General features: G+C 47.0%; 1 protein-coding gene across 4 annotated transcripts in view; it reads right to left on the bottom strand.

The window, feature by feature from the left end:
• Positions 1-13,656, bottom strand: part of CACNA1F (calcium voltage-gated channel subunit alpha1 F) — a 1,137,291-nt gene that overhangs the window by 1,056,142 nt on the left and 67,493 nt on the right. For 3 of the 4 annotated variants that reach the window (XM_069645269.1, XM_069645267.1, XM_069645271.1), the window contains exons 2-3: positions 9,034-9,316; positions 8,242-8,347 (exon numbers count right to left, since the gene is read on the bottom strand). In XM_069645269.1, coding sequence (XP_069501370.1) covers positions 8,242-8,347; positions 9,034-9,316 — 389 coding nt within the window. The remainder of the gene's footprint in view (positions 1-8,241; positions 8,348-9,033; positions 9,317-13,656) is intronic. The other variant, XM_069645268.1, reaches the window with a different exon arrangement.

Raw genomic sequence — 13,656 nt, 5'->3', positions numbered from 1 at the left:
GAAGTCCCAGAGAAGTCGGGCAGATGGAGCCAACCAATAAGACTTCGGATTTGTCCCAGTTGAGCTTAAACCAGTTTTTTTACATCCAGTCAGCAAATGCAGAGAGGCAATTCCTCAGTTTAGAGCAGTGGTCTTCAAACTTTTTTGTCGTGGGCCCCCCCTGAGCAAAATTTGGGCAGGTTGGGCCCCCCCAAAAAGGCCAAATATACAGTATGGCTATGAACTATTGAGTGCTGTCACTGCACCCTACTCCCAGTATAGTCCCTGGGCTCCCCCACCTGCTCCCATCACAGTCGCTGGGCTCCCTCATCCCACTCCTACCCAGTCCCTGGGCTCTCCCCACCCCATCACAGACCCTGGGCTCTACCCACCAGGCTCCCACCACTATCCCAGTGCTCCTGCTCATCCTGCTCCCGCCACAGTCCCTGGGCTCCCCCATCCCGTTCCCAACACAGTCCAAGGGCCAGTGGGAGCTGGTGAATTCTTTAAGTGGAGGGGCATAAATACTTCCCACAAAAATGAAATAGTGACCGAGCGCAGTGAGGCAGCCCGGACCAATGAAGGGAGGTTACGGGGGTTTTCCCCCATGAATAAATAATGGGTTAAAATGTTGCATTTTAGAGCATACCTTAAAAAGAGAATTGGTAAAAAGCCAAACAGTTTGCAATTGGCACTGGGGGGCCAAAGGGGAAAGCATGGTATTTTTCACTAGACATCTATGATAGCTATCCAATAAAAGAAACACCATCCATGTCCCCTGGGCTTCACAGCGCCTCAGAAAGAGAGCGGATTTTGGCAGGTGGGTAGGGGGATTGTGCAACAAAGGCATTTTTAAAATGTCTTTGTTGTACAATCCACCTTTCCCCCTGTACCCCCCACTCGCCAAAATCAGCTCAACGGAACAAAACACACAAAAACACACACACACACAGCAATCACTCTATCATTCATACAAGCACCCATCACCTAACATTCACTCATAACACAAGCATACACGCATCCATACACATATTTAAATAAAACATAAATTAATAAAAACGTACCTTCTGCAGGGGGCCTGCGCGTGGGTGCTGAAATGATCCAGGTTGCTCTCTGTCCGTTATGGGCAAGGAGGTGCAGGAGCTCCCCCTCGTACATACAGACATGCAGTTCCCCAGCCAGCATTTCCATTGAGCTATGCAGGGCTGGTGAAGTAAAACACCCCCAGCCTTGCATGGCCAAGTGAGCATGTGTGGCTGGGGAACTGAACTGTCAAAGGGAAATATTGTTTCCCTTTGACAGTTCAGCCAGCCCAGGAGCACTCCCTCAGCTGGAAAAGGCAGCTGAGGGAGTGCTCAGTGTTTCACTGGGCTGGCTCCTCGGCTCCTCCATAATGGGTGAGGGGGCCACTGGGTGAACGCCCCCTCGCCCATTATGGATGAGCTGCCAGGCTCGGACTGGCCTATAGGGCAATAGGGAAATGCCTGTACCAAAAATGCTAAATACCAGTGTAGGCCAGTCAAAATGGGCCACTTTTCTGGCCAATGTGGGCCAGTTTGATGAGTTACTTCACTATGCAGCTAGTAGTTTTCACCATTGTTGCTGAATAAATATTCTTTAAATATCACAATTTGCTTACATTTTAACAAAAAACACCCCCTTGGGTACTATTCAAACAGTCTGTGACTAAAGGAATGAATATCAACTTGTAACTGCTGGCCACTTTTTCATTGGTGCCTGAGACAGTTTTATGGTGAGTCTGACCATGTGAGCCGCCCTGCCCATTTCCTCAAACTGCCCCACAGTTTGCAGATCTCTGGTTTAGAGGGAGGATCAGTAGATGGGGAGTTAAAGACAAAAAAGAATGAGTGTCATCGGCATTAGAATAAAAGTGAATGCCGTGACTAGAAATAAGTTTATCAAGAGCCAACATGTATAGATTAAAGAGAAGAGGAGAGAGAGCCGAACCCTGTGGAACCCCACAGTCCAAAGTGATAGGAGAAGAAGTAAAAGGAGGAAGGGAAACCTTCTGAGTTTGGTTAGTTAGAAAAGATGAAAACCACTTCAGGGGGACACACAGGAAACGGCTTCATGAAGACAATGAAGGAGTCGATGATGGTCCACAGTATCAAAGGCCGCAGAGAGATCAAGGAGAATAAGCACACCTGTCTCTACACAGTCCTGAAGCAGGGCGATGTCATCAAGGAGGGAAACCAAGACCGATTCAGTGCCCATCCCAGGACGGAAACCAGCCTGGAAGGGATGAAGAAGATGATTACTCTCGAGATAAGCAGAGAGATGTGGAGTGACAATGGCTTTGAGCTGTTTCATGATGGCCGGGAGAAGTGAGATAGGCCGTTAATTAGCAACCTCTGCAGAGTCTAAATGTGTCTTTCAGCATCAATCTGCTATAGACTAGCAGTTACGTATCTGCCTGCTCCACAACCGACACCGCAGGACAAGACTGGCCGGTGCGGAAGTGAGAAGTGGGGATGCCTGAGCATGGGGATCATAGCTGGGCAACTGTTGGGGGTTGTTGCGTTTGTTGGGGTAAGAGGGGGAAGTTGGGGGAGAGGGAATTTAGGGAGTGGGGGAAATGTTCAGATTCAGACTACACAGCCACAAAAGATGTTAATGATACAAGAGACAGACACATTGCGCCTAGGATGAACCATACTAATGGAGGGGACTTTAAAGTAATTACTTGGAATGTCCGGGGACTGAATAATTATATAAAGAGAAATCGCATAATGACTTACTTACGCCGTCAGAAGGTGGATGTAGCCCTCTAACAGGAGACACATCTAATGCCAGAAAAACACAAAGTCCTCATCAAAAAATTGAGCAGTAGTACGATAGGTTCGCCCTATTCGGCGTACGCTAGAGGAGTGCTCATATGGAACACCCCGTAAGTGCCCTTCCAAGTCCTTAAAACAGTGACAGACAAGGACGGCATGATGGCTATGGTTCACAGCTTCTTAGAAAAGCGTGAACTGTGCTTCATCAACACCTACGCCCGAATCATGACGGAGCTGAGTTCTTCCACTCCTTGTACCCTAGTGTTGGCCCGTATAGACAATGTACCATGATTTGGTGGGGAGTGGGGGGATTTCAATTGTTCACGAGATCCTAGACTTGTTATGTTATGTTATGTTAGGTGAATTTGTAGCGCGCACATACACCTGAGGGCACCTTGGCGCGAGGACATACACAACAAAGCTATGACCGAAGAGAAGGGAATCAGCAAAAGAGGGTGGTCTTAAGCAAACAACGGAAGGTTAAGTGGTTCTCAATTGACTTGGGTTTGAGAGGAAGACTGTTCCACAGCTTGCAAGCCACGACAGAGAAGGCCCTCCGGCCCACTCTCTGGAGGCAAAACCTTGGAACCATAACCAAACGGTCACTACCAGAATGAAGAGTCTGATTGGGAGTATAAGGCTGGAACTTGTCCCGAAGGAATTCTGGTCCAACCTGATAGACCGCCCGATGAACAATACACAAGTATTTAAAGGCAATCCGTTGTTGCACTGGGAGCCAGCGCAGGTGGCGTAGTACCAGGCTGATGTGTGAGCCATACGGATTTGCAGTGGCAACCCGAGCGGCTAGGTTCTGAAGCAGTTGCAGTCGGTTGATAGATCAGACAGTAAATACACACACCCGGAAGCACTCAACACATTGGTTGCAGCCTTTGGTCGACTCTAGTGTATGTGTGGCACAGCCTCCACCCTCCCTCAGACTCGAGGATACTCCCATCATGCAGCCCCGCAGAACTTGTACACTAGACTGTATTATATCTTCACAGGTACAGAGACAATAGGGGAAATCACGCAAGCAGACTATAAAGCAAAAGTATTATCGGATCATGCACTGCTGCTGATCACATGGCAAGTGGTCCCCGCTAGAGGTCGTATTCCGATGTGGTCACTGCAGGGAGAAGCCCTGAGAGATAGCACATTCAGGGAGCACCTTAGAGAGAGTATAGTAGACTACTTTACAGACAACATGGGCAGCGTGTCATCAGCCGGAACGTTGTGGGAGGCATTTAAACGAGTGATAAGGGGACTGGCAATATCCAAGGTAGACAGGATACAGGTCACGATAACAGAGGAGTTGTCAAGAGTAGAAGCCGCTTTAGAAGATATTGGGCAGCGCGAAAGGGAAGCGGGGACTACAACTCAGAAACCAACACATTAAAACATGAATGTGTAAGGCAATGGGATAGGATGGGCAAGTTAAGCTACTCAAAATAGGTCAAGAAACAACACGCTGAGGGAGACAAACTGGGCAGAATGCTTGCATGGTTGTACAAGAGTGACACACAGCGTCACATGATACGATCCATTGTAGGTAGCGATGGCAAGTTGCGTATAACACAAGCTGAGATAAATGAGAGCTTTTTTGAATACTACAAGTCTCTGTATGAGGACACCTCAGAGGTGCAGATATCAGATATAGAAAAGGCCCTTATGCCGAAAGAGCTCCCCAGTTTAGACGCTGTGGCAGCTGAGGTCTTAGAAGCACCCCTAACCCTGGAAGAGTTAGTGGCCACGATTAGAGAACTCCCCACAGGCAAAACAGCAGGCACCGACGGGCTGCCTGGCGAATTTGTTAAGGAGTACGCTGCAGAGGTGGCACCCCCATTATTGGTTATGCTGAATGAAGCTTTTGAGTCGGAAGTCCTCCCAACATCATTAAGGGAATCCATTATTATACCCCTTCTTAAGCCAAATAAACCAGACACGGATCTCGGGTCGTACAGACCTCTCTCGCTGCTAAACCAAGATGGGAAGATACTCAAAGGATTGCTGGCGAATAGAATAAAAATGTCATTAGACACATTAATACACCCTGATGAAACAGGACACGTGCCGGGGAGAAGCATAACAGGCAATCTGCGTAGGCTACACCATATAATAGACTACACTAAGGACAGTGCAGACCAGTATGTGGTGGCTTCGCTGGATGGGCCCTAATTACATTAAATGGGTTCAACTGCTATATAGCCAGCCAGTAGCCAGAGTTAAAAAAGGCAGTCAGGTCTCAGAACAATGGGTCTTACGTAAAGGCACAAAACAGGGATGCCCTTGGTCTCCTATGCTTTTCGTCCTGGCGCTTGAGCCGTTTTGCAATCTATATCCGAAAAGAATATAGAGAAGCAGGGATAAACATGCAGGGTAAGTGGCACTTAGTATCCTTATATGCTGATGATATGTTGCTGTACCTACAGCAACCTGAGACTAATCCCGAATATGTACTAGAAATGTTAGAGCGAGATGCTGAACTCTCACGCATCATGATAAGCACACAGAAGTCGTTCCTGCTCCAGTTAGCAGGATACTGCCTTAAAACCATGGGGTTGTTGCCTGTGCTCCCGGTGAAGTGGCCGGTAGACACATTCCGGTATCTAGGAGTGGATGTATACCATGACCCTAAGGACAAACACGCACATAACACACAGAAGGTAGTAAGTGGGCTGACAAAATCCATGGACTTCTGGGCAAAGCTCCCCCTTTCTCTGATGGGCAGAGCCTCACTCTTGAAGATAGTGGCCCTCCCTAGGCGTCTCCATTGCTATGCCACCATTCCATACCATATACCAAAGAGTTTTTTCAAACAACTGGACACATTATGCAGGGGGTTCTTATGGCGCAGTAGTAGATGTAGACTAGCCTTGACTAAACTGCAAGGCATGTATGAGCAAGGAGGTATACAGGTGCCTAACTTTGAGATGTATTATGGAGCAAGTCCGCTACAATTTGTTGCAGGTTGGCTTGCAAACGACCCAAACCGACACCCCACTATTACAACCAGCTTGCAGCCCATTCTTTTTGAAAGAGATAGTCTGGGTACAGGAATCAGGTTTGTGCAACCTACCCCTCCTAACACTAGGGAAAACATGTGGAATAGAGCATGCAAACTGATGGGTATTAGCACGCCGCCCCCTCCCCTTCAATCAAAAGACACTGCGCTGAACTAGGGGACACAACGGCCCTGAACAGGCGGCTCAGAGGCGCTGCAGCAACAGGGAAGACGGCGGCCCAGCAGACAGGTGCTGCCCCCTTACCCTAGGAAAAGTATACCGCACTGTACCTGGGAGAACCAAGGACCGCATCAGTAGACTATATGAGCTACTGCACACAAGGCAGGGTGTTCAAATTAAGGGTCATTGAGGCCAAATAGTGCCAAGTGAGCGATGAGAGTACTCCCACAAGAGGGTTTACAGTACAGGGTTGCAGTGGGTGAAGCGCTGGGAGACCCAAAGTGGGCAAGAAACCAAGAGAAAGCATAGTTAATACAAGAAGCATTGGGAAATACCGCCACATGCATCCCTGCAGAGCAAGGATTGTTTCTCCCTGGGACTGGGCCTATGGGCATAACTTCAGGGGTGCAGCATTAACGGATTGCCCAGGAGACAAATCAAGCCCAAACTCAAGCCCAAAAGGAGGGGTGTCTTGGTCAGAAGGCTCATCCTCCTCAAAAATGGAGGACATTAACTTAAAAAGTCTTTCTTCGGAAGAGGTTTAAAAACCTTTACTGGCTGCCTCGACAAGGTCGACGGCTTCAACATCGAAGAACCCGACCCGTGACTCGATGGAATAACAGAGGAATGAGACTTAGACCTTTCCTTGTCTCGAAGCTTCAAGTCTACTTGAGGGGTTGAAGGCTTTCAGCCCAGACTTGAGGATGCCCAAGCTGAAATCTTGACAGACACCTTCTTTGTCTTACGAGGAGCAAAGGGGTTATGGGCCTCCTTCAGCTCTTTGGAAGGGGAGGGAGAAGCCACCTTCTCAAATATTTGTAACATCTGGTGCCGAAAATACTCCCACTCGGTACAGGCCAACTTACCTGGGCAAGTGTCTTTGCGTTTGGGAGAGGAGTCGGAAGACGTCGAGCTGGACCTATGATGCCTTTTCTTGGCCTTCTTCGAGAACCCGAGGATGACAAGTGGTGTTAACCACTTCTAGACCACCAACACTTCTTAGAGCACATTTGCAGCTGCGAACCACCCCTCAAGTTCCTTTCATCTGAAGATCTCCTCTTCGAAGGAGTAGTCAATGGGGATTTGTGTAAGGGCCTACCCAAAGCGAGTTTCCCCTTTCTCTCTTTTAGCGCCTTCCCTGTCACGGACTGACAAGAACTGCAGTCTTCTGTCATGTGCTCGATCCCCAGACACCAGAGAAAAATGCGGTGTGGGTCAGTGATGGGCATTTTGGCCCCACAATCCACACACTTTTTAAAACCAGTCTTAGGAGTCGACATTTCAAAAAACAACCATTGATACTAGGTCAATGAACTGATTCAAAGCGAACTGTGCAGTGGAAAAACGGAACTGAAGTAACCAGCGCAGTGCGAGCTATATATATATATACAGGTGGTGACATCATGCTCGAGAGCGGTCGGAGGCTGTCGAGGGGCATCGAGTCGACGACGCCCGACGCCCTCTACTAAGAGAAAAAAATCTGAAGCAGCTGACGCTGGACGGAGACATCAAATATGAGAAATACGTGGGAGAACAAAATCCGCTCAGAGATTACATCAGGTGACAACTTGATGAAACCTAGCCCAGCTAGGTTTGGGCAGCGCTTATAGGGGAGGGTGTCCTTAGCTAGGGGTGGACATGGGTCTCAGGGCGCAGTACCTTAAATTGGGTATACACTGGTCTCCAAGGGAACAGCATCCTTAGTTTTATATGGTCCGGTTCTACGGAAATTACCCCAATCTGCTTGGTCTAGGCAGGGATTCTCAGTGCGGGTACCCTTTGCTCGATTGTGACAAGATCTCTCATGAGGGATGCTCTCATAGGGATTTAGGCAGGCAGACTACGGAGGTACTTCTACATCTGAGCAGTAACTCTAGGGAGGGGTGCTCTCAAAAGGGTCTCAACAGAATATCTGGGAAAGGGGTCCTAAAGAAGCGTGTCCTTGTTTTGGTATAGGAATCCAATAGCAGGGTAATAGGCTCTAACCAGCGTCTGATCTGGTCTTTTGGGAAGAGGACCTAAACTGCTATTGGAAAACTGCCTTAAGTAAGAGAGGGGCCCACTGAGCCATATCGGGATGGGATGTTTGGGAGGAGGCAGCTGAGTCATTAAAGGATTCATAGGAAAGAAACCCATACATATATATATAAGGGCATGGTACCACAGGAGTGTCTCTGGGAAGCCTCCAATTTCTCTTGTAGCCCCTACATCCTGTACTGCGGCATTGTACGATGCTGTTGAAGAGCTGCAGATTACAGGCAGTAAGCAAAGGTCAGACTTACCAGGTTGTGGTTGGATGTGTTGGAGTCATCCTCAGGGAATGGGATGTAGACTCCTAAGGCCACACAGTTAGCAAAGATGGTCATCAGGATGAGGATATCAAAGGGTCTGAAGAAGAGGTGTAAGGAACACAGAAGGAAGACACCACAGTGGGTGAAACCTACCTCAAACCACCCATCCACACCTCATTCACTCCCTTCTTTCATATGTTAGTAGATTACTTCAAGTACAAATCCTCCCTTAACACCATAATCCATCCCTCTCATCCTGTCCAATTCCCTCCCATCCATCACACCTCAACCTATACGTACCTTCATGCTTCAGTCTATGCCTCCACATCTGTATCCCTTCTTTAACACCGTCATTCCACCCTTTACAATGCATTCCCACATTTCATATCTCATAATACTTCGAGCTCTCTTCCAATTTGTCATTTTTCCTGTGGCAGCACTTTCTCTAACTGACCACTCAATAACTCCCCTCAGTAACTTAGATCAATCCTCTTGAACCTCCATTTTTAACTCTATGCTACAATTTCTCCTTTACAACTCAGTCTTTACCTCTATTTTCCATATCTCCAATTTCCCCATTCCTCTACCCACTGCCTTCCTTTCTAAATAACTCCCTCCCTCCTCATGGTTCAATAACATTTGTTCTCCTTAACCTTTAGACATTTCCTTTTGTTTTCTCTCTTAAATTCATGGTACTCTCACAATTTTAGCTCTATGCCTCAATTTCAATCTTGTATCTTCACTGTGTCCCTGCTACATCTTTCTTGCCCGTGCAAAGGATACTTCCACTCCACAATGCTGATACAGGCCCGACGGATGGGGTTGTTGAGGTCGAGGCAGAAGAGTGCCCGTGGGGAGCGGTGCACCCCACTGTTGCCCTGACTCTTGTGTTTGCTGTAGTGCTGGCGCTTGCGCTGCGCTGCTGCGCTGCTCTGGGAGTTGAGGGTATCTGTGCCGCCGTTCATGTCCATGGAGTATCGCCAGACAAGAGAGGCCTCCGTGCCATCCACGAAGCCCTCGCCCTCCTCGCCCTCGCCAACCACAGGGCCATCGACAGCACCTGCTGCTGCAGAAGAGACAAGAGGGGGAGACTTAAGTTAGATAGTGGAAAGATACTTTTAGGGTTAAGTCAGAAATGTGGTTTAATAATATATTAGTACTTCTGTATCTGATGAAGAATGAAGAGACCAGAAATGTTGTGCTCCTCAGTGGGATACCAACCTTGCTCTGAATCGGGGAAGCTCTGGCATGTCCCTTGTGAAACAATTATGGGAATGGTAACATGCATCATTTAAAAAATAATTTAAGCAATCATCAGTGGCATCTTGACAAATCGGAAAAGACTACGGGCCAGATTCTCCAAAGGACTTCTGATTGAGCATTTTTCTGGCGCTGTTAAAATGGTCATTCAACAAAAATAGCTTTTTTAACAATTAATTTAAGCATGATTCAGATGCCCTGTTGCCCAGATGCAAATGCATATGCCATGTACCCCCCTTTGCGCATTTGCGTAAATACGGGGGAATTTCTGGGAATTTAAAAGCAAATCCCGAATTCACAAATGGGATGAGCTTTTAAGTGCCTTTGGAAACAGGCACAAGGGGTTGCTGGGAGCCTGTCAGACATTAGTGTCGGAAACACCCTTGTGACAATATTGTATGCAAGGGGGCTGGACAGAGAATCCTAAAATGCTTAGGTCACCTTTGTAAATAAGAGCTGAGCATTTCTGAAAGCATCCTCTGCAACTCCTTTCATTTACGCAGTTTTTCCAGAAGCTGGTCTTGCATGTCCATATATTTAGCCCCTAGAGTGAACTCTCAAATGTACTCCTGTGGGGGACACTGAGGAGACATTTTAGAATGTAACATGTGCTGAAGGGTGGCAAACATTCAAAGTAATCTGACGAGACTGGTAAGTAGAAAACTAACACTGTTCAGCTAACGTTACATCCTGTCTGTAAATAAAAACAAGGCCACATTACTTCACTGCAAGAAATTATATTTCTATCTAGTTCTGTTTTTCTCTCTTGAAGTGTTCGTTTCCGGAAGTATATGAGCTTGTGAGAAGTTGTGTGTGCATGCACACATGCCTGCATTTGTGTATGTGGACATTATGTGCAGAAAAACACATTGGCTTGCTCGTGCAGAGATGCATGTTAGCCAATAGGAGCGGATGTGCATGTGGGCTTCAACGTGCAGTGGTGTGTATTTGCCAACCACATAGATTGCATGGGCCGGTGCACGCTCGTGCCACTGGCGTAACTGGGGCCCCCGCAGTTCCTCCTGCGGTGCGGGGGGCCCCACCAGCACACGTCCTGGGAGAAGGCCCCACTTGGAGGAAAAATAAATAAATAAATATATATATATATATATATATATATTCTTTTAAAGTTTTATTCTTTTTGATTTCACTTTGCATTCAAAGAAATTGTTTCTCTGTTTTCTTTTCTGGTTCAAAAACTAATACTAGTTGTTCTAGGATAAAAGTGTTTGATTTATGATTTGTGATTTTATGTAACTTTGGAGTTTGGGTCTTGCTGGTGAGACGTGACAAGAGAGGAACTCAGTGAATCAAGTCATGAATTGTTTTTATACTGAATGATAAAGTGTGTGATTTTATATATTGTTCATGTATGGAATAATGAGATTGCATAAAAGTATATGTAACAGTTCGTTTTTATAGTATGAAATACTTTTGTAAAGGTGTCAATTGATTTTTACTACCAAGAATTACATTTTAAATTAAAAAAAAAGAAATTGTTTCTGTAACAGAAATAATTTCTTTATGAAGGCAGAGTGACAACAAAAAGAAACTTGGTTTTTGAAGTCCGAGGGATGCCCCCACTCCTTGCCATGGAAGACAATAGGCTGGAGGCCTCCATGTCATGGGTGGGGGGAGTCCTATGACTTGAAAAAGAAAGTTTATTTTTGAAGTCACTCTGCATTCATAAAGAAATTATTTCCATTATGTTTCGGTCCTTAACGGAAATAATGTCTTTATGAAGTCAGAGTGGCTTCAAAAATATTTTTTTTTTTAAGTAATAGGGCTCCCGTCAACCCCATGACGTGTGCGTGTATGAGTGTATGGTGAAAGGGTGCACACTTAAATGTATGGGTGGCTGGGTGTGCATGTGTGTGTATGGTGAATGGTGTGTGTGCTTGCGTTCAGGGGTGCAACAAAACCTAAATATCAGGGGGTGGGGGCTTAACCCTTCAAATGTTGGGAGAGGCGCCAACTTCATGGGCAGTGGGGGAGGGGCAAACTTATTTGTGTGGGGCATCTAATTTCTTTACACATTTTAATGAGACTATTCTAGTGCAGCTTCAATGTTACAAGCAGTTAACTCTCTTCTTTAAGGTTGAAAGCTCCCACTTATAGACTGCTGCAAGAATGAGTGGTCTCCTGTTCCCTCTCTACCCTTCCAATCACTCCTGGCATGCAAGTACTAAACCCACATAACGATTTCAATTGCCTAAAAAATGTGGCATTTGAATGCAGGTATTAACAGTGACATGCTTTATGTTAGTAATTGTTGGCTCTTGTGAACAGCAAAACCCAGGTGCTGCTTAAAATCTGTGTCTTGTTCTGTCCGGCAACAGCTGTCGGTCAGCCAGGTCGAGTTAACATAGCCCAACATTTCAGGGGGTGGGAGGAGTGCTAGATCCCAGTCAATTCAAAGGTGTTGCACTACTACTTGTGTTTAATGCCTTGATTACTTATTGGTAATCTCCATTACTCCTGGCCCTATTCTACCTCATCCCAGTACTTGTGTATGAGGCACTCTGCCTCATACAGAAGTACTGGGATGAGGTAGAGGTATATGGAGGGAATGTCTGACTTGTAATCTTCATTACTCCTAGTTCCACTCTTCCTCATCCCAGTACTTACCTATAAGGCTAGTAGCCTCATACGTAAGCTCTGGGACAAGGAAGAGGGACGTGGAGGTAATTCTGGGCCAAGGAGCTGATTTTGGAGGTTGGGGTAGGGGTGCGAGGGAGAGGGGATGTGTGTGGGGCAGGTGTGGGGGACGGGACTGTGCAACAAATCATAATGGTTGTCCATGTCCAGGCTAAGCAAGTATGATATGTGGTATTATTAGTGGCTAGAGAGGCATTTTGGTGCAGCCAGTCTAGTCATTCCTCAGTTTGGTATGGCTTTTTCTATAACTGGGCATTTCTGATAAAGCAGTCCTGCTAAGTGAAATTACCTGGCTAGACTGGCATTTGGGTGCTGCCAGACTAACAGTTTCTTACTGCGGCATTGTATATTTTTCTGGGCATCTGTGATAAAATGACATGATACAAGTAATTTATAATGCGCCTGTAGACAAGTGTTTCTAGGAGCGACAAGACAAGGGAGGGAAGATAGAGGGAGGACAAGACAAACGATCTTACTAGGCCGTGTGCCATTCAGATCGTGCAGCTGCGAGAACGAGAAGTGCAAGGGGAAAGGGAGGGGGGAAGTGCAAGGGAGAGGGGAGGGAAAAACAGGGCCGCAATGCTCTAAGTGCAGCCAGGGCAGCGCAGCTCTGAGTTGTGCAAGGAGAACAAGGGACTGTAGGGTTACAGTTACATCCCCTAAGTGCATGGTAGGACCACAGGCAGTGCAGGGGTGACTGATCAAGAAAGAGTCTGGACTCAGTTAGACTCTGAGGGTAGGCAAGCAACCAGTCGGTACATCAGATAGGTAGGCCAGCAAGGGAGGGAGAGAGAGAAAGCAGAGGAGAAGAGGAATGTTTTGAGCTGATTCCAATCCTCAGGTGGTCCAGCTCAAGTTTGAGAGGGGCAGGGAGGCCTTTCCAGAGGGAGGCACTGGCAGAAGAGAGATCTACCCTGCCCCCACTCTCTGCCTGGAAAAACGTCTAAACCTTAGAGAGTTGGAGGTACCTGAGTGAAAGGCTTGTATTTTGGAAGAGAGTGTTGGATGTATTGTGGGTTCGGGCCCAGAAAGCTTTGTGGACAGTGCAAATGGTCTTGAAATTAATCCTAGCAGCAGCCGGGAGCCAGTGCAGAGATTTCAGGGCGGGAGAGATACGATCCCTGCGCTTCAGGTCCAGGATAGGTCTTGCAGCCGTGTTCTGGATTAGTAGCAGAGGGCGGAGAGTAGAGGAAGACAGGTTGAGAAAGAGGCTGTTGCAGTAGTCCAGCCTAGAGAGAACCAGGGCTCTGGAGACAGTGAGCTTCTGGGGGAAAAGTGAGAAAGGGACGAGTCCCTTTGAGGAGGAGCAGCTGGTAGTGGGACTTCTTGGCGACGTCTGAGATGTGAGGAGAGAAAGAGAGAGTGGAGTCAAAGATGATGACGTTTTTTGCCTAGAAGGAAGTCGAAGGAAGAAGGCCCAATGCGGACGACATGAGTGCGAGAGGCAAAGCAGGGGTCCCAATTAGAAGGATCTCCATCTTACTGGCA

This window comes from Ambystoma mexicanum, chromosome 2p (assembly GCF_040938575.1).
Source record: "Ambystoma mexicanum isolate Mex_15411 chromosome 2p, UKY_AmexF1_1, whole genome shotgun sequence".
NCBI lineage: Eukaryota > Metazoa > Chordata > Amphibia > Caudata > Ambystomatidae > Ambystoma > Ambystoma mexicanum.
The sequence above is the reverse complement of the archived record's forward strand: the minus strand, read 5'-3'. Positions and strand labels throughout refer to the sequence as shown.